General features: G+C 40.2%; 1 protein-coding gene across 14 annotated transcripts in view; it reads right to left on the bottom strand.

Annotated features, from left to right (window-relative positions):
* Window positions 1-26729, bottom strand: part of FHOD3 (formin homology 2 domain containing 3) — a 377929-nt gene that overhangs the window by 196264 nt on the left and 154936 nt on the right. For all 14 annotated transcript variants that reach the window (XM_048312850.1, XM_048312857.1, XM_048312923.1 and 11 more), the window contains exon 4: window positions 7442-7509. In XM_048312850.1, coding sequence (XP_048168807.1) covers window positions 7442-7509 — 68 coding nt within the window. The remainder of the gene's footprint in view (window positions 1-7441; window positions 7510-26729) is intronic.

Here is a 26729-nt window from a genome sequence, read left to right as displayed (position 1 = left end):
AGTCTTGTACTAAACATGAAACCTCAGCTCTACATTGTGTCAAGGCACTACTTTTAGAAGATGAACCAAACACAGATCTGAGAGTCCTCTGCTGCAGAGAGACCATTTCTCTAGGACATGTATTTCCACTCCCTGATACTTGGTAAGCCAGAAACTACCCCAAGATAGGTGCTAGGCAGGTTCACCTGCTGTCTTCCTTCTGTCAAATTCCCACCAGCACCTAGAAGAACAACTCCTTGAGAACAAGATTGCCCTGGACTGGGATGTCTCAAAATTGCAGTAAGCTGCTAGAAATAACTGAGGCAGAAGCATTTTAGAGGTGAAGGGTCTGCAAGGATCAAGCAGCTGGTTTGTATCTCAATGGAAGCTCCTTCCCCTTGCTCTTCTTGTTGATTGCAAATGCACTTCAGCCACTTTACTGCCCTCACCAGCTGTGCCAAGCTTCCATTCCTCTTCCCTCCAAACTTTTCCCTACACTCCTCCATGCTGTGGCTTCACTCCTCATTTTCTTCTGTCCACCAGTCTTTACATCTTCCAAACTCATTTCATGTACATCTGTGTAGAAGCATGGCCATAACATGACACAGAGACATCAGTATTTTTACATTGCTCCCTTTTTTCCTTTTCTTTCATCTGTTTACATGGAGCAGCATTTTACAACAGCATGCATGGAAATTACCATCCCCCTTTACTTTCAGTGAGGCAATATACTTAGGCAGCCTGCAATGTAGGCTTCTGGTGATGACAACAATGAAAATTCATCCTCAATTTTGTTGCTGGAGGGAAGGGATGCTGATCAGAGGGACCTTGAGAGGAAGGCCAATGCAAACCTCATGAAGTTCAAGTGACCTGGGTCATGGCCATTGCAGACACACCTACAGGTGGGGCAGAGAAGTGATTGAGAGCAGCCCTGTAGAGAAAACTTGGGGGAAAAACTGCAGGGGAAACCTGGGTTGATGAAAAACTCAACATGACCCAGCAATGTGCACTGGGAGCCCAGAAAGCCAGACGTGTCCTGGGCTGCATCCAAAGCAGCATAGCCAGCAGGATGAGGGAAGGGATTCTGCCCCTCTGCTCTGCGAGACCCCGCCTGGAGTGCTGTGCACAGTCCTGGTGTCCCCAATATAAGAAGAACATGGAACTGTTGGAGTGAGTCCAGAGGAGGGCCATGAAGTGGATTAGAGGACTGGAGCACCCTTCCTACAAAACCAGGCCAAGAGAGTTGGGGCTGGTCAGCCTGGAGAAGAGAAGGTTGCATGGAGATCCCATCGTAACCATCTGAAGGGAGCCTACAGGGAAGTCAGAGAGGGACTCCTCATCAGGAGCTGCAGTGATAGGACAAGGAGTAATGGGTACAAACCGAAAGAGGGGAAATTTAGGTTAAACCAAGGAGAAAAATCAGCCTACAGTCTTTCATGTTTAAATTTTTCTGACATTTAACAAGTCACTAAAACACACATATTGGCACCTAACACATAGGGAAGGAAATAGAAATTTGCACCACTAAGACAAAAACAAAGATACCTTCAGTGGATGTAACTGACAACCCTAAAGAATTACTGTTGTCTTAAGTTAATGAAGGACAAAATTTAGAGAGGAAAGGGTCCTTAGCCTGCACAGCAAAGTTGCTCCCATGGCACACTTATGTTCTTACTTTAAGTTTGCTTTCTTCAATTACCAAGATTGAATTACTGTGATTCTGCCTAATCTTCATCACTATCTTCCTCAAGAAGGTCCTGTTTGCCCTTTACTCTGAACATGGCACTTTGCTTCTTCTGTGACTTTGGCCATTAACTTCACTACTTTTACATAATCTGCCTGATTCCTGCATCTGATGAGGGAGCTGCAGGTAGAAAGCCATCTTACTGTTATGATATAATGCTACTTCTAGTGTTCCCACTGCACTTAACTTTGTAGCTGGGATGATGCCGTGTTCACCTGAGAAAAATTGCAGAGTTATCATCAAGTTCTACCACTGAAAATGTTGGGCTGCCTTTCTGGGTTGTACAGAACAATAAACTGAGAGGGAACTGAACTGTGCTACAATTCTCAAAACAGGCTGAAAGAAAGAACACAGAAAAGAAACTGTGCTCCTATTTAAGCATGTTGAACAATTTGTAAGCATCTTTCTTCATCCAATATTTCATTTTATTCAGTTAATGAAGGCCCAGATAATTAGAGGATCTTTTTTCCCCAGATAACTTTTTTTCCCCCCTGTGAATGTAAGAAGCAAGCAAGCAAAAATAAGTTACACCTCAGTCTCACATTAACCTATCAAATTACTGGGCAGAAAATCTTTGGTTGCCTCCCCCCAATAATGGCATTTAGCAGGAATGAACAAAAAAAGTCCTGCTGTAATCATCTCTGTTTACCACAGTCTATCTCCCTGTATACACTCAACCACCAGCTAAAAATAATACTGAAACTAAAGACATTTTATGCCACTGGCTTGATAGGGACAGAATTTCATTTTCTGCACCTTTTGTAGAGAGCAGATACATCAACATACTGTGTGTTTGTCCTCCCAGTTAATAGCAGAATTAAAAATTCCTAGAAAAGTCACCTAGGGCAGACCCTACCAGGAATATTCTTCATGGCAGATAAGCAACAGATCAAACAACATTCAGACATTGTATTACATACCTGAGGAAGCTAAAGTAGACAGGGGCATCATACTAAACAACATTTCCTGTTTCAAGTCAAACATTCGTAGTGCTTAGAGAAGGAATACTGGTGGCTTCCCAAGTTTTAGGCTATCTTTACGGTGTAAGCAGTTCACAGTTTTTACTCTCATTAAGCACTGTTTAGATCTCAGCCCATAACATTGTCTAGACATGAAGAAGGCACTCTACTTGCTAATGAAACTGAGACACTCATTTTGACATTTAATGTGTCATATCTATTTTGTTTATAATCTCTAAATATCTATGAGATGAGACATCTCCTTTGTAAAATAGGATTAAATAGATCTGTAAACTGCTATGTAGAACTCTGGTGAAATCAATTTGGGAAGGAAATTAAGGTTTCTCTTTTTCATGACTTAACCAAGAACCCTTCCAAGAGGCTCTTGTAGGGGAGAGGTGGCAGGCAGCCTGCCTCACAAGTGATGACAGCAGCCCCTAAATCAAGTGTCACACAGCTTCAAGCCCTAAGGACTCATCAGTCATGCCTGCAGGAGGGGAAGGAGCAGCCTCCTTCCTTGAGATCAATGAGGCAAACACAGAATACTCCTTCTTCACTCCTAAGGATGATTGATGACTCCTTAGCAGCTGAAGTGTGTGACATTTGATTTCACTCACTGATAAGACTGTGTCTATCCAAACACCTTCTAGTTAATGTTTCCAGGGCTCCCACATAGCTGTTCTTTGTGACATTTTTTACACAAAGCTCAATTGTTCAATGATTAATGAATTTCTCAACAATAGAAGAAAATTCTGAAAGAGAATTTTGTAACTGTGTCCCTTGATACGCTGATCACAACACAAAACAGGAATCTAGACTCCTCAAGGAAACCTAATGGGAGATCTCCTGCACCTGTCAAACCACACTTGTAGGCAAAACAGTCCTAAAAGAGAGCTGGCTTTTTAAAATATACACTTTAGGTCTCCTTTCCAGGAAACCTAATGATTGATGGTTATTGATTAAAAATATTTTCCAAAACTTTAATAAGCAGATTTACACAAGGTTATAGATTTCAACAGACTTGAGACATGCTTTATGGCTTTCTTACTTTTCTTACAACACCACATTCTTACCCAGTTATTTCCTATTTTGAAATTATGCAATCAACATGATTTGAAACTATGCTTTGTAACTACAAAACACACTTGCTTATAGGTTGTAAAACATGCATGCTTTATATTACATCCAATTGTATCACAGGCTGTGTTAAATAAACGTTTTTACTACCACTTAAATCTCACAGCACTATTTACATTTATTGTTGTGCTTTTGCTCAAGTTTTTGCTTTTAAGATTGATACTGAATTAAATGTTTTAAGCAGATGTATTTTTAACCCTCTTACGAAATGAGGAATGATTTTTGAGCCTGATTTTCTAAGTGCCATGTTCGGTTGGATTCTGCTCAATGCCTTTGGAATTTTTAGCACTTTGCACAAAAACCATGACTCTTTGATAAATACAAGAACCAGGCAATTCAGAAGTCTGTCAGAAAATCCATTCAAAGGTAAGGAAACTGTACTGGTTATCAATTTCATCTTACTCTGTAAGTTTGTTTGTCAAAAAGCATACTGGCAAACAGAGGAAGGAAACTGCACTACAATCCAGAAAAAGATGATGACTGTGGCTCTCTCACCCCTTCAGAATGAATGACTGGAACAGAATGGCAGTACTGTCAAAGAAAAAGGCTCCACATAACCTTCATCATTTTGCCAAAACCAGCCCACCAGAAGAAATCAAAGAGAAATTCCAAGTTTGGACATGCCAAATGACTCTTTCATCTAAATTTTGAAACAAAGACATTGCTCTTGCCAAACATTGCTAAGCTTTGTTGAGGCTTTACATGAAAAATCAAGAGCTCCGACTATTTGGAATTCAAATTCAATGTAAAACTTGGGCTTATTCCCAATTAATGCAAATGAGAGACTCCACGTTACCTTGGAGGTCTTTAAATTGAAAATGATCCTGACACAGAACTCTGCCAAATTAAGTCAGCAATGATGAAATTATAAAAAAATGGTGTTATGAACTGTCCTGGCACTTAAAGACATGATGAAGTCTCCATAACACTCTGAAAACTTCTTGTTGTGAAAACACTCTTTTTCAAGTCAACATTTTATTTCCAAAATATTACACTCTCAAGGAATTTAAAATACTATCTATACTGGCATACAAAATCAAAAAATATATTTATGTTGAAAAACACACTTTAAAAAAACATTTACCATAATAATAAATTTCTAATGCTGACGTACTTTCATGTCATATAAAAAAAAAAAAGGAGGCATGACATTTTGGACAATAATGTTTCGTTTATAATATAACCTTATTATATTTACTTGCATTTTCCTTCGGTAAAGAACTGGAACAGATTTTCTTTCTAAAACTGATACAAAAATTACCTTACATTCTGTCTCATGGTTCATTATGAGATAAACTAAAATCAAACTCAAAGGATGCCCTTAGTAATGCTGTTGTTAAGGACAGCAAAGCTGGCAAGCAAACCGGGGTTGACAGGGGCTTGTTTTCCAGTTGAAAGTGTACTACCTCAAATACTTGAGCATATTATATGAACAGTCTCCATCTTGAGGAACACTTTTCAATCACCCCCTAAGAGAACCTGTATTTCGAGAGTATATGCAGACTTTTTTAAGGGCATGTTTGCTCAGCAATTAGCCACAGTTCTACCAGTTCTGTGGTATCTGGTAATTCCAAAATCCCTTTCCATACCATGTACATTAGAAAACAAGAAAGTTGAATTCTTCAAGGAAAATTATGTCCTGAAACAGTCAGATGCATTTCACTTAAGACTAAATTCATACACAGATATGGGTTGTGTGCATCGCTTCTCCCTTCTCTCTCGTTACTCTTCAACACAGTCAACTCCTTAAATTAACTAGGATAAATATTTAAACAACATTTTCAGTAGAACAGCTGATCAGCTGGAAGGGAGAGATCTTACTGGTGTGTCCTCTGAAAGCACTGAGCACTTGTGCTCAGAAATACCTACTAGACTTCAAATAACCTATAGGGAAGAGGATATTTATGAATATCCAAACTGGGAGAATTCATGATGGAAGGGCATGGGAGGTGCAGGATGGGTGGGAAGAGAGGCTTAGTGCTCACTGTTAAATATGAGTGAGTGCCCAGATTATCTGTGGAATACATAAATGCAGCAAAACACAAATATTTCCCAGAAACAGCTGAAGTGCACAAAAAGAGAAGAAACCAGAGAAGACTCTTGGAAACCTGCCTGATTTCCTCTGAGCACACAGTCCACATGCTTGGCAAGCTCACAGGGAAACCCAACTTGCATCCTTGTGACTCTGAAGCAGTCTCCCTCTGGGAGTGAGGGACAATGTCTCCTGAAGAGACAATGGTTTTCCCAATCTGCAGTCATGAGATGACCAGACTGTTTTGAACTGGAACTCATTCCTTGCCCAAAAATTTCAAAATTCAGGGACATCTTTCTGACCCAGAACACATCTTCAGCTACCAAGATTTAACATTATATGGTCCACCCTTCACCACTCACTCCTACTGTTCAGAAAAGTTTAATTCTGGCATTTTCTAAATTCTAAATGCTTAACTTTGAAACCTATAAAAAGGATTATGTGTTTAGAAAATTTGCAGTCTTGAAGATTTCTTAAATGTTTTTATTCTTCTTAAAATAAATGTCTATTTAAAACAAAGCAAAAATGTTAAACTAGGAGTTTGAAATCTTTCCACCTACCTATTATAGCTAAAGAAAGGTTTATAGGTTGTCATCCTCCATTTGGATCACTTGGTAGAGGAGGAAAAGTGCTCCTCTTATTGATTACACTTATATTTACTGAAAATGGAATGTCTCAAATGAATTCCATTTGAGAATCACAGTGATAGTATGCTCTAATTCTCACAGTGGGGATGTATTTTTACTTTTCCTGACCCGTTCTCTCCAACAAGTTTCCTTGCAGTCCTGCAGTTTTTCCAAGTCCTTCTCTTTATCCAGTAAACCAATCTGAAATCCAAGCTTTTAATTCAAGCAAATTTCTTATCAACCACACCACTTGTCTATCACATTGTCTACTTCCCCACAAAACCCAAAATCCTCCAGATTTCAGATCTCCTCCATAATGAATATTTACACTCAAAACCATGCCTTTCCTTAAAATGATCAGTCACTACCATATCCTCCTCAGCTCTATGAAGCATCTTTTTGGCTTATCAGTAAATCTTTTCCTCTGAACTCAGTCTAAGTTCAAACACCTTCAGAGATCTCCCAGTACATTTTGGTCCCTCATCAGAACTGTCGCGTGTCTCCCACAGGTCTTTTCAGTTTTTGATGTGGCTTAAACCCAGACTATTTGTCCATAATCAGGCCACACTGGGCCATCACCCTACCTCATGGTTCCCTGGATCACCTTTTCAAATTCCCCTCCAAGTCTTCCCAATACCAAGCCATGCCACTGTCTAAAGAGCTGTCTAAATTTCCACCTAAGAGTTTCAATTTTCTTGTCTCCTCTCCTGGCAGATTTACACTACTCATTCTGCCATTACACCACGTCTGGTCCTGCCTTCTGACAGACTGAAGGAACATGGGAAGGTTTGCAGATCATAAAAATAAAAGACCCTAAGAAGCAATAGTCTAATTCCAAATTACAAATGAAGTCTTAAAAGTCTCTTTCCCCAGAAACTGTTATTCTCTATACTAAAAAAAAAAAAAAAAAAAAAAAATTAAATTCATGTTCAACTCACAGAATAGACAGCTATTATCTGCTCACCTGAAATATTTGTTTCAAGGAAAAAAGTGCCCGTCTCAGCTCCCGTCCATTGGAATTGTAAAGTTTTTCTGGGAAAACAAAATAAGAAAACAGAAAAAACTTCAGCATAAACAAAACTGACAACACAGCAAGAATGTAGTACAGCTTTTTAAAGAGTCCTAGCACCCACTTCCCATTAGGCAGACTGCTCTCAAAAAAATTAGCTTTTAAAAATATAGATATAGGACTTATTCATTAAATGTGCATGTAAACCAGGATTTAGTTGTCTATAACTTCAGATGGCATCTGAAGTAAATTCACAATAGCTTCAACAAGATCAGTGAGAAACAATTCTCTGTGGAGTTTTTGAAAATGCTTAGAAATACTGTTCTTTCTGCATTAAGGTAAATTTAGGGTTTACTGAAAGTACCAGATTAATCTCAAAAGACTCAGCTGAGACCACTCTTTGCCTCTGTTATCAAAGCTAGAGCCACTGAATCCCATCCTTGACTGCCTTCCCTCTAGACATTCTTTTCTTGTGTTCTCATCTTTCTATTGTTAAATCCTTTCTCCAATAGCAATGAACGTTAATACCAGAAATAGTCGGACAGTCTGTTCTAAGTATAATTCAAAACAGTGTTTTATTCTCATGAAAACTGATCTTGACCTTTTTCTAAATGAAGCAGAAGCCTTCTTTTCATCATCCAATATTGAAATGTATTACTTCATTTATTCCCCTACTAATGCATCCTCACAGAAATAATTTAAAGAAGACAAAAGCAACTCCTCTGCTGCCTTTCTGAACCCTGCAACAATGTTAGTGCCTTTGGAAGTAAGTCTGAGACTGTGCATCTCAAGCCTGTTGTTGCAAATTTGGAAATGATTTGTGATTATGCAGGGATAGAGCAGAAGGTGAGCTCTTCAAATCTTCCTGGTCTACTACATTTAGTATTACTATTACCTGATAGAGACTTTATTAAATACTTCTACAGTCCTAAATTTAATTTAAGTCCCTAATTTAATTTTATTACATTACTCCAATCTAAGGGCAATCACAAAGGAAAATCAAATCTTCATGGTCACCTCAGATGATACACTTTGCCTCATCCACAGATTATCATGGAAGAACCCTCTCTTCAATGGACAGTGGCCAGCAGGTCCAGATATCTGGAATGCCCACGGAGTGACAATATTCTTATGAGAAAATTAAATATCAAATCCCAGCATTTCATTTCTTACTTTCTCTTGTCTATTTATCTTTCAATTACCACTTTATACTACAAAGCCAAATTAAATTTTATTTCCCTCTGTCAGGAAGTTGCAAAAAGGGCCTAGCATTTGAGGATTCAATGCATTTATAACTCAGTAATCATTTTTTACTTTAATCAAGGAAGGTAGGGTTTAATTTTAGAAAAACATTTCTTATTCCCAACAGCCATCTTCAACCAAAGAAAAAGTATGAAGTAAAATGTCAGCAAAACTAACACTTTTTTTTTAACTTTGAAAGTAGTTTTGTTCATCCCTAATTGCCTCTGATTTCAAAGGCAGAATGTACAGAACTGGCAAAACTATTGTTGTTATAAGTTGTCTCCTTTCTTGCACTTTTTATAGATTCTTGACAAAACATTGGAGGAACGGATTTCACTTCAAGCCATAAACTTAGAGGCACACTTTAATTACTCTCACTTAAAAACACACTGGCATGTAGGACTACGTTTCTTGGCAGGATAAAGAGTAATTTTGTCAGGAAAGCCTAAAGAATAATAAAGATCTTCTAAGACCCAGTCTGTCAACTTTACATGCCACATTACACAAAATATTCCTTTTTGAAAGTTACCTCCATCTGGCATTTGTTATTACTAATTTCCCTCTATTCATAATTCACCAGCATCATTATGAGCAGAATGTCTCCAAACAAGGCAGTGCATTATCATCTTAATTAAGAGAGGCACCACTTCTTAAAGTCCTGGCAACTTTGTACATAAATATCAATGTTCTAACAAATGCCATCTGTTGGTCTCGGTCTTAAACAGAAATCATCATCCCAGCCCGGGGTGAAGTCCTAACAAACCATTGTTATGATACCATAACACTGGTTGTTTCATTGATGCATGAAGGTTTTTGGTACATCTCAGAGGAACAATGCTGAACATTTTTTCTCCTTGGTCTTTTCACCGAGCATAACCTCATCCTTGGCAATCAGCGCAAACAATGCTCTCCCTGCTTGTCTGCAGCAAAGAGGACAGAAGTTACCGACTGCAGCTCAAAAAGGCGTCCATCGTTAGAGCTAAGGACCAACAACTACTGCAAGTATCAAGTTTGACAACAGTTGTGGCAGGTATCACAAATGCTTGAGATGGGTTAAAAACCCATCTGAGGAGTGACAGTCCAGGTAAGTCATCTCATCTCATCTCATCTCATCTCATCTCATCTCATCTCATCTCATCTCATCTCATTTCTGACATCTTCTACCAGAGACAACGTCCACTCACAGGTACCTCCTCATGCAGAGCTAATCTTGTTGAGTCAGCTCAAAGATACAGGCCCCCAGCGCCTTCACCTGTTACTCTTACACGTGGGCAACACACTCTCTAAGTCTTGACACCCATTTCTTACAGTGCTGGCAGCCATCAGAACCATTCTCTGAGCATAGCCCAAGGAGGAAAGTGAGATGGCCATGCTACATCAGAAGACGTTCTGCTTCAGAAAACCTCAGTCCAGGATGAACCTCACCCAGGGCAGGAAAGCCTGTGTAAGCCAAGGTACTGCATGGACCCTTAAAAACATCTGTACTTTTATGGTGTGTGCTGTTCTCCAGATTACAGCTGGGGTACGCTTGCTAAGATGCTCTCGAGGTCTTAGAGAATTCCCATTTGTTAACAGTAACTTTAACACCCCAGGGACCTCAGGCTCATTCCAAAAGCCCTAGACTGCAACTGAGGCTATGAAAATGCATCAGCAGAAACTGAAGGGCAAAAATCACTTCTGAGCTGTTTTCCTATGGTAGAAAAACAAAATTAAAAAAAAAGGAAAGAGCAAGAGAGAGGAAAAGCCACATTTGCTTACAATGTTTTCATACTGCAGACAATTCAGAAACTCGATAGCAGATGAATACTTGTTTTACATAAGCAGTTTAAAGTGTTGCCCTCTGAATCAGACTGAGAAATAACTTTCCATGTTAAAGCACAGAGGTGACTAATGCCCATGGTACATCCCTGGCAGAGTTGTCTGTAACTGAAATAAATGATGCCTACAGCATTGAAACAGGAGTCTAGCCTGCTACTGTCACCAAACCCAGAAAATTCTGAGGTGCTCCAAGGACAGTCCAAAGACTCACATGTTCATTGCTTTGTTACAAAGTGTCAGATAAGGTTGAATATGTACACCAGGACTGCTTTACACCAGAAAACAAAGCTCTGAACTTCAAGCAGGAACATGCACTACTAAACCTCTCCCTGAAACTTCTCTGGCCCTTTGGTAAAACACATTTCCTGTCCTTCCTCAGGCCAGGTGCAGGCTGGAGACATTCTATATTCATATACTTCAAGATACGAGAAGATAAAACAGGTCAGTGAGTTCATAGGTCAGGGAGTTTGTGAGATCTGACTTCATCTACCTATTAATGATGGTGTTTCTGACAGCTGAGTCCTGATAAGGAACACTATTGTAGTCACTTTTACTTCATTTCTTCATGAAATAAAGAACTGCATCTGCGGCTGTGAAATAGCTTTAATTTCATATACACAGATGACAGAAAATTCTCCTTGTGTTTCCCTCTGACGTTAACTAACACTAGAGGGCACTGCTTATTTCCTTATTTTATGAGAGAAAGGCACTCTGTCCCTCCATGGGCTTCCCACTGATAGAGCAATACTGTTTGGGATGAAGAGTTGGTACTTCATTAACCTTGAAAACCTGTTTTTAATCTGTAAAATGTAGGATATCCTAGGAAATTAAAAAGCATCAGCACTGCCAATCTCAAACATTCAAAATCAGAGTCAACTCTTTTGAAAATGATAAAAAACCAGGCACTGGTAAGGGCCTGAGTTTTATTTACCTTTCTGCAAGCAGCAAGAGTCACATTTATTAAGTTATCCTTCACATCATAGCAGGGAAGTGTATATCCTTGAAAGACAGAGAGATTCTCTTAGCTCAGCACTTGTTTCTAGATGCAGAGAATCATAGATAACCAGGCTTGTGGTAGAGACAGACATGTGTGACAGGTAGCAACCTGCAACTGGCGATTTTCCTGCAACAGCAGAACTTTGGTTAAGAGAAGCCTTTACGCTCTAAAAGAAAACTATTTATTACTCTGTATTTTTGAATGCTTTTAATTTAGTGAAAAACAATTCAGGCTAAGTGAAAAGAGATTACTATAGGTGAATTTGGTACAAATGTAGCAGTGGAGGGAAGGCAGTTTCGTTTGCAATCAACATCTTTTCAGAAAGGAAGAGAAGTCTTTAAAGATATTTTATCAGACAACTTGCAGCTTTCAAAGGGATTTTATATTTTCAAAGGTAATTGTCAGAGGCTCAAATTTCATTGGGAATTCACCTCTTTTGACTATGTGGGAAAAGGAACTTTTTAAAGAAAGTAATAATTTGTCCTTATATTCTCAATAAAAGTACTGACTGCCTTCTATGGGAAAAATAAGTGTTTTCAATCCACAGTAATAAAAGAAAAAGTGGAGCTGGCTGAACATTGCTTGGTTCAGTCCCACGTGTTACACCTGACCTCTGACCGACAGGGTACCATCCTCCTCCCTTCCTCTTCCATCACACCCATTGAATTAGTCCCTGGGATATAGTAATTTATACAGCATCAGCCTTTTGAGCTGTTGGCAAAGGCTTGTGAACATCTGGCTGAGCACAAATGGGAGTTGCTCTGCTTCACTTGCTGCTGCCTGAATGACCTCCATGTCTCCCATCCATGCCTCTTTTCTTTAAGCTATAATTTCAAGATGAAGCTCCTTTCCTTACAAAAACATAAAAGGGAGATTAACTCCACATTTGATTACATTAGCAGGATACCTGGTGCAGATCCACTTAAATGACATTTGAAACATTTCCTGCCATTCATTTTTACCTTGCATGGGACAGAAGTAGCAATACTGTCTGTCTTCCAGTAGCCACTTGGAAATTAGGCAGTATTTAGAAACTAAAAAATTTAATTCCTCTCCCCGCAACAAGGAATAAAACATTATTTTAAATGCTCACTAGGAAGAAGTATTAGTGATAAAATTAAAAGGCTTTCAGAATTTAAATGAACTGCCTACCTTTTCAGCAGAACGGATGGGAAAAAAAACTTGAAAGAACAAAGAAAAGTGTTTATAATGGTAAGAAATTTTGGCATTCACCCTTTCTGTGAATGCCAATGCCACACTTCTAAATTTATTACTGCACTATTCCAATTTTAAATGCATGTTATTTTATCTGAATGAATGTATACAATTGTAAAACTAGGGAAGAATTTGAGCAATACAGCGAGAAGTCAGGCATACAGGTCTACTCCTGTGAACAGGCATCAGGAAGGAGCCTGGTAGACTTCACTGGAGTAGGCCCATGGGTACATATAGTGCTGCAGATCTATAAAACAACTGTATATAAAACTAATTAGCGTAGTGTGCCAGTCTTTCACTGTATGTCAAACAAATTAAAGCAGTTCTCTAAGAAAAGACCTGGTCCTGTGCCAAGAATAGGCTCTTTTCTTAGTTTTGCTTTTGTCCACAGAAGTTAGTCATAAATGTCTTGGCCAGACAAGGCACTCTCCTTTTCTACCCAGACCCCCGAGAAAATGCATGAAGAAGGGATTCATTCACAGGCATATTGCCCGCTACTGCATTAACACAACTGCTGCTTCTGCTGAGATTACTGCGTTTTGCATGTTACACATTTCCTTTTTTCCCTCTGAATCTGATCTTATTTTGTCTGGATAAATGGTTATGCATTAATTAGTGGAACATGTGAACTCAAGCTGCATATTCTCCCACTGATCCAGGGATAAATGATTAGTGCAGGAAAGCGCTTTCTCACAGTAAAGGACCTTAGGCCGAGCAAGTGGCTGTGTACAAATTTCGGGAAGCTGAGCCCACATCACTGTCAGCACTGACTGCTTTGGAGGAATGCGCAGGCTGCCTCCAAGGAATGCCGCCCCAGCTCCCTGGCAGAGAAAAAACCTCCCTACTCTCCTTTTCATTTAGACACACAGCAGCTGCTTAGCTAATTATCTGGGACAGTGGGTCCCCTCAGCGAGCAGGGTCCTTTGCCCCCAGTGGGAGAGGGGGATCCTTTGTCGGGAAAGGATCCTATTACGCCTGCATATGAGAAGAGCTCAGCTTCAAGCCTGCATCCTTATTCCCTTTCTCTGTAAAGGACTCACAGGTGGGGAGTGGGAGGAGGGAAAGACAAAATAGCCTTGGACACCCTTTCCTATCCCATACCCTAAAGCCATGCTGGCAGAGGCTCAAAGAGTGCAAAGAGCCACCTGCAAACCCCAGGGAGCCTGTGGGTTTGGACAGACAAGCAGGGAGAACTCCAGGGCAGGGTCTCCCCTGGGAATGAAAAATACCCAATTCAGCCAGCACTTCAGAGCAATTCTATACGCTCACGCTTAGGGATTTTCCTGCCTCTTTGAGAGGAGAAGTCTGCTTTCCTGACACTGCAAAAAGTACCCAGCAGCAACAGTCCCCGGATTTCCACAGGGAGAGTACACAGGGCAAAACCCCCACTCCGGGAAGATGGGTTGCAGCTAACCTTTTTTGAATATTTCTCTGAAATGCCAAATGTCTTAACTTCTATCACAAGGGAATTAACATAAAACTGTCAGCACAAGAATGATGATATGTTTAAATCTACTGAAAAAAGTATCCGCTCCTCCAGGTGTAAGTGTCCTCCCTTACTTCTTGCTCCTGTGTTTCCAAGAGATATGAAATGACATTCAATCAATTGTGGGAAATGAGTAGTATATAAGAAAAGTCCAGAGGATCAAGAAGAAAGACGATGACCCTGAGGATGAGGAATCAGAGACATGTAACAACAGGTCCTTTTCATTCTGAACACATCATTCCTGAATATCCTGGTGACTCCCCTACCCTTGGTTCTAGGTATTAGTCAGTGCTGGAGGTTCAGCATAAACTACAGTAACATCTAAATCATTCCATGAGATTTAAAAGAAGGAGGTTTTTATGCAGCTATCTGGTAGAAGGGACTTTCCAGTCTTTATCATACTGCACTGTCATGGTTTAACCCCAGCTGGTAGCCAAGCCCCACGCAGCCACTCACTCACTCCCCCATGAGCGGGATGAGGAAGAGAATGGAAAGTGTAAAAGTGAGAAAACCTGTGGGTTGAGATAAAGACAGTTCAATAGTAAAAGAAAAATCCACTCACACAAGCAGAGCCAAACAAAGAATTCATTCACCACTTCCCATGGGCAGGCAGGTGCTCAGTCATCTCCAGGAAAGCAGGGCTCCATCACACCTAACAGTGACTTGGGAAGACAAATACCTTCATTCCCAACACTGCCCCCTTCCTCCTTCTTTCCCTTCAGCTTTATATGCTGAGCATGACACCATATGACAGGGAATGTCCCTTTTAGGTACGTTGGGGTCAGTTCTTGTGCAAGCCCAGCCCCCTCGCTGGTGAGGTGGGATGAGAAGCAGAAAAGGCCTTGACTCTGTGTAAGTGCTGCTCAGCAGTAACGAACACATCCCTGGATAGTCTGTCCCAAACTAGGTACTATGAAGAAAACTAACTCTACCCCAGCCAAAACCAGCACATCCCCTCTGGCTGCATAACAGGACTATATAGGTCTCCTCTCAACCATTTCTACCAAACTTCTGCATATTCTGCTTGGTTTCAAGAAAATCACCTGACATGGATAAACCATTAGCCAGAATTTCCCCTTTACAGAGCTCTAAATTACTATCCTTTTGCTCCTGTAGATCCATCCACATGGAACTAGGAAGAACATTTGTCGTGCTATCTGCACACATTATGGCAAACAAATGCCAATGGTTTACACTAAAGGGAGATGTTACAACACAGCACGTGTTTATATACATAGTTAAGTGCAAAAGGAAACCTTAGTCTTCATCTGCTGGATCCAGGCATTTGCAGCTGTGGAAGATGGTGCTTTCTCTGTATGTTGCAGTGCATTATGTTAAGATCTTAAAAACTGATGGGGTCAAAACTTCCTCTTACTGTTTCCATTCCTAAATTACTTAGCGTATTAAGGTCCTGCTTGTTCATAAACGAAAGAAAGGATATATAAGGTGATGCGGGCTGAGAGCAGGGTGAAACTGCCTGACAAAAAGGGCTACCACTTTTCCTCTTAGTTTTAGATCTCTCTGCTCACTACTGGTTTCCCAGTTCTCTACTGCAGAAACCTGTGTCAGTTGCTGCTGTGGAAAAAAGGACATAAGCAATGAGAAAGCCCAAGAGCAGGAGACCACAACAGCAGGTTTCACCTAACTTATAAAGTAAAAATCAGACTGGGACATTAAAACTCAGTGTCAACAAGGAATCACTTAACTCCACAGAAAGCAACAGCAACAATCCCAAGAAACTTGAATAGCTCGTGAATTTCCATTATTAAAACTCCCAGGCTTTTAAAATTAGTTATATCTGGAGAGATAAAGAAAATGCATTGGGTGTTCATTGCCAAAAGACATTTTTTAGAACTGGCTTTCAGGGTCTGGCTGGGGAAAATACTGCAGGCCAGTGGTACAAAAAGCTTTTCCTGCCCTCTATGAGCCAAAGACTGTGACTGGAACAGCAAGGCAGCTCTGAATCCACTTCCCATCTGGTTATCACCACAGCTTTTATTTCCAGTTCCAAATTACTTCTCTCATGTATCCTTTTTGATTTTGTAAGCTAGAATACAGAATTCCCCTTTACAGTTACATTTCCCAGTGAGTCTGATGCCTACTGATAACTTTGAACCCATGGAGACACTATGTAGGTCTATGCACACAGAACAAACTGCTCAATCAGCTCAGTCTTCCTTCCTTGAAATAAAAAGCCATATTCAAAAGTTACAGCCTTTCCAACATATTAACAAAATGAAGAGCCTCTACCTCTTCAGCCTACTTATTTCAGCTATGGAACAGGCACCATACTTCCCTACAATGATCTATTTATATTGGTCCTTGAATGCAAAAGGCACTAATATGCTCTTTAGTTCTGAAGTGCAGGAAACAGTACTTTGGGTTGACAGCTTCAAAGGAGGGCACTTCTGCATGTCCAAAAAATGCTATGACTGCTCTTCTGTAAAAGTCAAAGGGTTACAAAAGTGAAAAGGCTGCGTAACAAGGTCAAATATTACAGCACCGTATTAGAGCAAGTGGTGACGGAAAAGACTTGAGAGGTCATCTTGTTCATCCCCCTGCTAATGCAAAATTGTTCCCTAGAGAGTAATACAGCAGGAAGGTAGTTGTTATACTAAAATATAGGTTACATAATTCAAGAGAATGGGGCTGGCGAAAATTGCTAGAAAAGAAAATAATATAGAAGAACTTACTGCTTCTTTAGAGATTACTGTAGCAAAACTGAGGCTAAACCATAATTTTAAAAAAGTATGTGGAGACCAATCTTTAATGTTTGTTTCAGTTTACAACTTGGTCTCTGAGTTGCTGACCTGTGTGCTTGTGCTTGAACAAGCGCATCAGCCAGTGCCTCCTGGATTAGAAATATTTAATAAGAACATGATAGTCATGATTTGAGTTTTCTGCTTTTATTCTCTTTTAAACACAGTGCCAACATGTTGCTCTGCATGTTCACTCAGTAAACAAAGAGCAACAAGAAAATTATAGCAACCCATCACCAAAAAAAGACAAAAAATTTAGGCACACCCTCACTATTCCTTGAATTATGGATGCCTTATCTGTGCTGACAGCTTGGCAAAAGGCAAACCGTCTGAGAGCAAAGACATCAGAGCTTTGTGCCAAGAACCTGAATGAGCTCCTGAGCTTAAAGCTCATATCAAGTTTTTCTGTTGCATAATACATAACAAAACATGTCAGATGCTACCTCCAAGACCAAATTGTTGCAATGATCCTAAGTCCAGCCTCAGGAAGTGCATCACAACTTAACCAGTCCTTTCCCTTCAGAGGATGCCGCCTCCTAATTAACTGCATGCATTGAAGCACCAGTTTGTTCAAAAATTTGGAAAGCGAGGATGAAACCATTCATCTGATAGCAAGGCAACAGGCAAAAGAGCAGCAGCAGCAGTTCATGCTGAAAACCTGATAAAGCTGCTTCTCTTCAGATTGCTGCTAGCAATTACAATGCTGTGTGCATTTTCAAATAGCTGAGCCTTCATTGCCTATGTATATGTGAGACTTCCCAGTCTCACAGCCATGCTGCTGGAGGCAACTGGTTCCAACTCAGTTTTAGGGGGTTTTTTGACCATTTGAAGTGGCTAAGACCAAGAATCCACCACAAAATCCTCACACACAAAAACCAGTAGATGTTCCTGTGACTGAGACACACTATCCATATTAAGGATTAGTATTTACTTGTACTTCAGCATCCCCCAGAAACATCAGCCACACAATCACAAAGATCCCTTCTGGAGAGCTTCTAGAGCTGGCACCTGAATCCAGTGGAGCTTCATCTTTAGGATTTTTTATCCCAAAATTAATTTAAAAAGAGAATAAGCAAAGTGTTCCAATGTAAATGCCATAGCATCTTCAGGATATTTATTTCAATTTTTCATTACATTTGGTGATGATAATACTGATTTCTAAAAGAATTTTTAATAATTTAAATTCAATATACAGACCTCCTCAGTCTGAAACTCTTGCCATATCTCCATATAACAGCCTCTTCCTTATGTTAGGAACTTTACTTGTAGCTCATTTTTTCTACACCTTCCTGTTCTTATGTACATCCTCTAATCAATTCACATCCTTAAATGTGTAAATCCAGACACAGCAATTCAACTAAGGCTTTATTGATTTTGAGTAAAGAGGAGAAAGAGCATTTCAATAGACAAAGATTAGGTTTTGCTTCAGTATTACAGTCACACAACAAAGAACAATCCCTTAAGTAATAGTCTCATAGCTCCTAGCAGACGTGATCTCAGTCAAAAACAATAAGCTCGTTAACCAGATTTGTTCTAATAATTTAAACTGCCTTTTCCCATGTGTCTTGATGCATTTTAGGGTTTCTGGAGGGATGCTTCTTTAGAATACTTGAAGGATATAGTTAAATTAACAGAAATTAAATTAACAGAAACAGAGGGAGAATGAAGAAATATCAGATGTGCAGAAGGAAAGACTGCAGCATAAATACTTTTAGCAGATGTCAAAGTAATTCAGGGTCAGCAAGTTTCCCATCACTCTGAAATTGCTGGGACACATGAAAAACACACTATTTTGGCAACTGAAAAGCAAACCCCACAAATAAACTGGAACAGAACCACTAAGATCTCAGGCTAAGTCCATGCCAATGCATGACTCTCATCTGATGCAGACGCCAGATGAAGCACATGGCCAGTCCTCCTGCAGAAGGCTGGGGAGGCTCGGCGAACCCAGCTATCTGCTGGACAACTCACTTCCCAGCATTCCTACGGCTGCTGCACCCTGTGCCTCGCCATCTCCTGGGCCACACTGGCACACGGGGGTACATCGCTGCTCCATCTGCTGTCCCATGTCTTACAGCAGGAGGGACAAGAACAGGCATCCCAGGGACGTGGCACAGGCACCCTGACCGCTGAACACAGGAGGAAGGAAGGTGACACCCTGGGGCAGCCAACAGCCTCGAGCTTCACACGGTGCACACAGCAGCCCTGCAAGAGAGCGCTGCTGGCCTGTACTCCAGAGCAATCTCCTTGTCCTTCAGTTACTATCTTTTATTGCCACTCAGACTGTTGGGAATACAAAGGCTTTTTTTCACACGTGCAGACACCTTTGTACTCTCTTAAGGACCTGCACACCAGACTGCAAAGATTCAACAGCGGAAGTACTTAGGTGTTTCACATCCATATAAAAATGATGTAAAAGTAGGGTATGTCTCCACTTTCCAAGTACCATGATTAGGGTGAAAGGAGGTGTCCAAAGCTACATGTATTAAAATCAGGAAATTACTGATGAAAGACCATGTTAATCAGGTAGAAATTTCACTTTTGGAAATTGTCCCTCATTTTCACAGGTGAAAAATATCCTAGATATTCCAGAAACAAGATGTATGATGCTTGTACGCTCCAGAACACTATGGTTGGATCTTTGAGAGGGAATACAAAACAAATATCGGAACAATCATTTCACCCCCATTAACAAACACAACAACTATACACCTCTGTGCTAGATGCTTCTCTGAGTTCTATTTGGACATCAGTGAGTTTGGTTAAGTGCATTAGCAGCTGGAGAGAAGCTGGTATATAAATCCACCTACTGCTCTGGCAACACATCTTCCCTTTTGAAACAAAAGCTGGCTGATGCTTCTCCAAGCAATGGTGTGATGCCCATTGGGGCACCAGCTCTTTACCTTTCTCGCTGTCTGCAAAGACAGAGGTGAAAGAGACCTTGGAGCATTCCTAGACTCACTTGGAATGATTTCCTGCCCTCTCAATCTATCCAGATCAATAGTTTTTACAACAAATAATTTAAATGAAAAGTCACTCAGACTATGGGATTCCTTTCCATATGGGCCCACTCTCTGCTGGGCCAGGGCAGCTTCCAGGCAGGTTTGCAAGTTTCCAAGGTAAAAGGAAAGGCTATCCTCACAGAGCTCCAACCATACCACCCTACCAGACATTTACATTTTCAAACACTCCTCAAGCACAATTTCTGTTTACCATACCATGTGGAACTCAGCCTGAACTTGTTTAACACATGTTTGTGTTATTTATCCAAACTCATTCATCACAGTTGTAAAACATCTGACAGACCATGGAGGTTTTCCAGTGTGTATCAGGCCTCTCGCTTCATTCAACCACTGATTATTTCCAATTCTAAGTAATTTGACCAAAGCCACACGAAAGCATTCAGCTATACTAAATCTTTCTCTGTTTGTTATTAACTCAGTCACTGGCTGTAAAGAGCTCTATCTCTCTCTCTACTTATCTAATTAATCAGAAGAATATCTATATGCACATGTATATGATACATATTAACACACAAATTGTATACACACGTTAGTTATATAAATTATATATTTTTATATATATGATATACATATTCTACACATATAAATGAAATAGTTTCTTTTTAGGAAGCTCCATGGAATAAGAAAAGTTTAATTGCTACATGGATTGAATTGTCATTTGTACTATAAACACAGCCAGCTGCTATGCAAAGTTCTTCCCTGTGCAAAATGCACACCTTACAACACACATTACACACATTCAGCTACTTAATGTGAAATTTTTAAATTCTCAGCCATAGGAAAAACATAGTAGCATAAAATCCATGAATTCAAAAATTCACTTTGTATAAGCACACCAAGTCAATGGAGTTTTGACTCAGATCCTGAAACTGGAAAGTAAAAACTGTTCTTTCTGTGATTACCGAGCATAAGCACTGTATTTACTGCCTTTTTACTTCTTGTCTTTTGCAGAAGAAAGGTTTTCACTATTCCTCTTTTTTTTTTTTTTTTTTGCATACTTGCCATTGCTCATTAATCACACCGACGCAAGTCTGTAAGTATGAAACTAGAAACAAATTAACAGCTAAGATCTGCAAGAACATTAAAAGAATCAAATCCTATCTTCTATCTAGGCTTCCTAGAGTCAAAAAAATACAGTTCCAAAGGTGTCATATGTGCTGCAGGAATTCAAGATCTGGTCACTGTTCCCGACAAACACACAACTGATTGCTGTATGGTTTGGCTGTCTCATATGCTACTTTTTTTCCCCTTTGGTATAAAAACCATTATGAACTACATCATCACACTTTGACTTGGCAGCACAGGCTGGTTAGTGCAGACCTCAGGAGTAAATAAATAAGTCCCTGTCCTTTCTCACTTCAGGAATCAGAAGTGTCCTAGGAGTAAGAGGCCAAGGTAAAAGCTGGGGCAGTAAACAGAGAATGAAAATACTCTGCTTCTCTTAAGTCAATGGTGTTGTGCCATTGCCTTTGAGAATCTCTGTGTTCCAAGGGCTAGTATGGATCTGACCCCTTTTCTCCCTCACTTCCCACCCTATTATTATTTCTAAAGCCTATACAGAGACACTGGAAAACAAGGATGATGACAAGGGATGAGTACAGAAGACAGCTCCAGCAAGAAAACAATAGGGTTTGCACATCTGATTATATTCTATTACACTCAGAAAACAGGAAAATGTGGCTTTTTAGAAGAAATGCAGAATATATTATTACTGTCATCTACAGAAGGAAAACCATGAAGAAATGACCAGTTGCTCAAGGTTGCCTCAGTGGTGTTCCTGGTCTGCAATCACTACTAATCTTTCATACAGAAAGCAGGCAATGAAGCTGAAGGGACAAAAGACTTTAAGAAAAAAACCCAACAATATCCTTATTCTTTTGACTGAGGAACCCTTTCTTACTGTATATTTCTTTTTTATTGCTCTTGGCAAGGCTTTTTATGCAAGTAAGTGCCCTACAGCCTACTGTCATATGCTGTATATGAGACAACCTCTCAAGTGTGTACAGAAAACTTCAGCTGATGTAGGATTTGGCAACTTGCTTGTTAAGTGGCACTTTAGTTCATGAGCATATTAAATCCATGATGCATAATCTGCTTGGGCAGCCTGCTAGTTTTAAGATGTTAGTCTAGACCTATAAAGCCCTAAATGTCTTGGGACCTGTTTATCCAGGCATTGAGCTTTTCTGGAGGTTTTCTGATGAAACAAAAGTTATAATCAGAAAATTTCAGTCACTAAATTGGAAACACTGCATTCAAAATCTCTTGCAGCCAACAAACTTTCTTTAGATCCAAGACAGGATCCCAAAGAAGTTTACCTACATCCATTGTAACGGAGGACTCAGGAAGTATATGGTCTTCAGCCCTAAGACTGACTCTGTGGGAAGCTGTGGGGCTGCACCATGGTGAGGCAAATCAGAGAACAAAACCACAGATCCTAAAAAGCTGAGAGCTCTCAGAGCCCAAAATGCACTGCAGACAACCCAGAGAGCCCAATCCTGAGTGCAAGTGCCAAAAATCAGTCACAAATTTCAGAAAAGAAAAATTCATTTGTACTCAGATGTTCACTTCAACATCAATTTTCTGCAGAGGTATTAGGATGGTATTTCCTGGGTAGTTTCCGAGTCGTGCCACAGAATATTGGGTGTGTTTGTGAAAGCTCTGTCACTCCTCACTCCCTGCAACTTCAGGGTTTTGCATGTCTGGAACAATCTTATTTTTTTCCGGTGTTTCATTAGCAGCCCCTTTCTGAGAAATGCCAGGTGGCACCATGCCCAGAATCGCTTGCCAGCTAATCTCAGAGGATTGGGCATCATGCCATTTGAATTAAAAGAGCTCAGCTCTAACTCACTGATAACATTTAGGAATCAAACCAATAAAATGGGAGAACAAACTGAATACAAATAACCTCTGAATGCACACAGATGATAGCTTTTAACTGAAAATGTATACAGTTGTGGAGAAAAAAAAAACAAAACAAAAAACAAAACAACAAAAACAACAAAACCAGTAGAGGTCTTTTTTCCAAAACTTAAACCAGGGTTCAAGTGAGAAAAATCAGCTATGATTGCATTAGTTTCTGAAAACAGCAAAAAGAAAAAGAAGGAATTTGCACATTTAAGTACAGAGTTAACGTCACAGGGTTCCCTGCAACAGGGAGCTCAAACTTTAGGCAAGCTGTGCTATGCCAATCACCCCATGAAGTGCAGAGGAGAAAGAGGAAGAAAAGAATTTGCATTTGAAGGGAACAATGGAATTTCCCCCTCAATCCCTTCATTCTGGCATTTTGACATGTCCTTCCTAAAATAAGGCCGACATTTAATTTATGAAGACCAATAAAATCATAAATAGCCAGTTAAAAAGTCTGCATAATCCTAATGTTGTCCACATCAACAGTAAAACATGGGATACTCCAGCATGTGCACGTAGACGAGCAGGCAAGAACACAGACTAAAGATTCTGTAAATTATAAACTATTTTTCTATCACGAGTTTTTAAGTTTTACAGGCTAGAAATTCCCACGTACATCCCACCCCAAAGGAGGGGTAAGGGAAGGAAAAACATAAGGCTAATAAGGATGTGACTATTAGGAAATAAAACAATTCAAAACCATTTCCTATAACACAGTTACATAAAAATATGGGAGGCAACTTTGGCTTTCTCTGACTGCTGTCTTTATAAAGCATAACTGTTACTTACATCTTTGTCCTCTATTCTTTCAGAGACCACGAGTCAGTACAGGACAGCTCTTTTTCCTTTCACTTCATCATACATGTCTTGGAGGGTCAGATAGCACTGGTCTTGTAGTATTTTACAGCTAATTAACAGAGATAACAGCTAATCAAATTAAATAAATCATACAGAGAAAACTGTCCTTTTCCTGTGGCATAACAACATCCAGGAAATTTTTATAGGAGAAACAACTGAGACAGGCATTGGCAGGTCTCTCTCCATCTTACAAGCAAAGATAAAGCCGTTTTAACTTTGGTTGGAACAATCCCCCAACAGTTTGGGTGGATGAAGGCCTGCAAAAGTCGCTTGTTTTTCTGGCTCTGTTTGCAAACATGGACATCAGCCACGAGCAGACACTTCAGCACCCTCCACACAAAGGCAGATATTTCCACAACCTTGTGTGAAACGCCTGCCCTCTCCCTGTCTTTGCCCTTCGTGTGCCCCGCTGCCTGCGGGGGGCTGCAGGGACCCGCTCATCTTGTGCTCCCAAGGGAGGAGGGGAAGCCAAGTGTCCACTGGGGCTGTGACAGTGAAAAAGGAGCTCACACTCAGGCAACTCTGCCCCTACCCAGTACGCTGCATTCAGTGTCTGCCCTGAGCAGCCCTCGCCACTCCATGAGACCCCAGCTCCACAAGCCTTGCCTCGAGGTGCCCACACCAGCTGGCATTGACGGAGCAGAGATGTAACGCACGGCTTGCTGCTAGCACCCATCGCTGGCTCCTGCCATCCACGGGTTCTCCTGCAGACACAGCCTGATAGCCCAGGCCAGTGGAGCACAGGGGAGCCTAGAAATTAACCCTTCAGCACTCCTTGTCTTTTCTCCTGGCATGGCTTGCAGAAATGACCACATTAGAAAGAAGTAAAAAAGCAGATCACTATTGAAACACTGAATTTAATCTGTAATACCTTAATTACAAAACACACATTTCTTCCAGTGAGAATCACATCTGACTTGCTACTGATCCAGGCAGAGATTCAGAGGAAAAAGGACTAGATTGTGAGGTGCTGTCCATAAAAATGTCTACTACTGAATTTGGTAGCTACTAATCATTCTGGGGTGCTTCATCAATCCTCAGCAAAGCTTGCTCATGACAAGACATGCAACAAAGCAAGAACAGAACCAAACCCTGCTCTGATGATAGTAGAGCAGATTGAACCTAGAAATTAATGAAGGACAAGAAATGGAATTACAGATGACATTCGTACAAGGTCACTTCCACAGCACAGCAGTGTGTTTTCATACAGATCTTTGAGCTGCTGTGGGGCTGGATTAGTTACAGTGCTCACACTGACAAAGTCAGATTTTTAAATGATTCCATTCATCCCATTTCTTTCAAGGACATTAACATACCTTACAGAAGTCCTCAAGACATCAAATGCTATGGATAGCCAGAAACTACCCAGGTTTATCCTTTGTGTTATATCACCTCCATCGTCAATACTACACAGTCATGTAAGATGAATTTGCAAGAAACATACACACACATACAAACACATACATATAATCAAAGAATATTGTCCCATTTGCACCTTGTTTTAGTCACACTTTCGATCATAATACACTGTTGTTTACCTCTACCAATAATATGACTGGTAATTTATCAAATACCTGAATACCAAAAGAGACATTTCACTGAAAAATTACACGCCCTGAAAGATGTAAAGCAATACTGACCACACCTGCTTTTGCTTTGGCATGCTGGGCTTCCCCCCCTCATGAACTGTGACAACAGACAGATTATAGTTTATAGATTGTAAGTAAAGCACCCAGGATAAACAAGACCATTAGCTATAAGCAATCAGAAAATCACCTCACTTCAAAATCTCTGACACTAGAAAACAAAATGGGAAAAAAAATGAAAAAAAATCAAAGTTACTGTGAGAAGCAACCCAGGATCTGAACTTCAGATTCAATTACTCCCTAAGCCCTGGATTCGTAGATGAGCCTGAATGTGGCAAACGGGCTCTCTCTAAAGACTGTCAAAACAAATGAGACTTTATTATGTAATTAAAATCAAGCACCGTTTTTCTGTCATTACATCAGAATTTGCGTAAAGAAATCAACATTTCTGAAGCTGGAGCACTCTAGCCATGCAACACGTGCTGTCAGAGGTAGGTTAAATCAGCTGGGAATCCTAAGTGCCTTCAATTTTCCCTAGCAGTTACTTCCTTAGCACTAAACTACAGTGAATCAGTACACTGCCAAGCATATTTCCTTTTCCTTCTCTTTTTGAGATATTGTCCTATGAAAATCCTAACTAAAAGAAATCTTTTGCTGGTGGATGGGAATTACTTCCCAGGCTACAGCCTTCAGAACGTCACTGCACTACCTACCCACCAAAGGCTTCTGCCACAAGAGAAACATGTTTGTTTCTTTTGTTGTGCCTTCTCACGCTTTTGTTTTCTCTCAGACTGGTTTCTGAAGGACATAGCAAAAGACTGTGAACAGATTTGTGTAAGTGCTTTGGCATGGGAATGACTTCACACAGCAGCATTTCCATACCACCAGCAGGACAGTGCTGGTCCAGCAGCACAAACTGATGTCACACCAGTTTGTTCTGTCTGGAGACAAACTGCTCCCCCTCCCTATAGACCAAACCTGCAGAATCCACAGATACAGTTCTGCCTAAATCTGAAGAGATTAAGTGATGGCAAAAATGAACTTCTTTTTTTCACCTACAAGACAAGCACAAAAAAAAAAATCACCAAAAAGCTACAGATATGGAATGCACACATTTGGTTTGTGCTTTCCTCCCTTTTGATAAACTTCTTAGTTTTAGTCAAAAGTAGCCTTCATGACAAGTCCTTGGTTGAAATCCTTGAAACTTTTACTCATTTGGCTCACTTAGATGAAAGCCCAAAACACAAAAACTTTTGTTTTCATGCCATCCCCAGCAAGTGGAACCAAAGCAAAGACTTGACAGCTATTTTGTGTTTGAAATATTGGCTTCAAAGCAACGGGGACAGCACAGT

The sequence above is a fragment of the Corvus hawaiiensis genome, chromosome 1 (genome assembly GCF_020740725.1).
Source record: "Corvus hawaiiensis isolate bCorHaw1 chromosome 1, bCorHaw1.pri.cur, whole genome shotgun sequence".
In the NCBI taxonomy this organism is placed as follows: domain Eukaryota; kingdom Metazoa; phylum Chordata; class Aves; order Passeriformes; family Corvidae; genus Corvus; species Corvus hawaiiensis.
The sequence above is the reverse complement of the archived record's forward strand: the minus strand, read 5'-3'. Positions and strand labels throughout refer to the sequence as shown.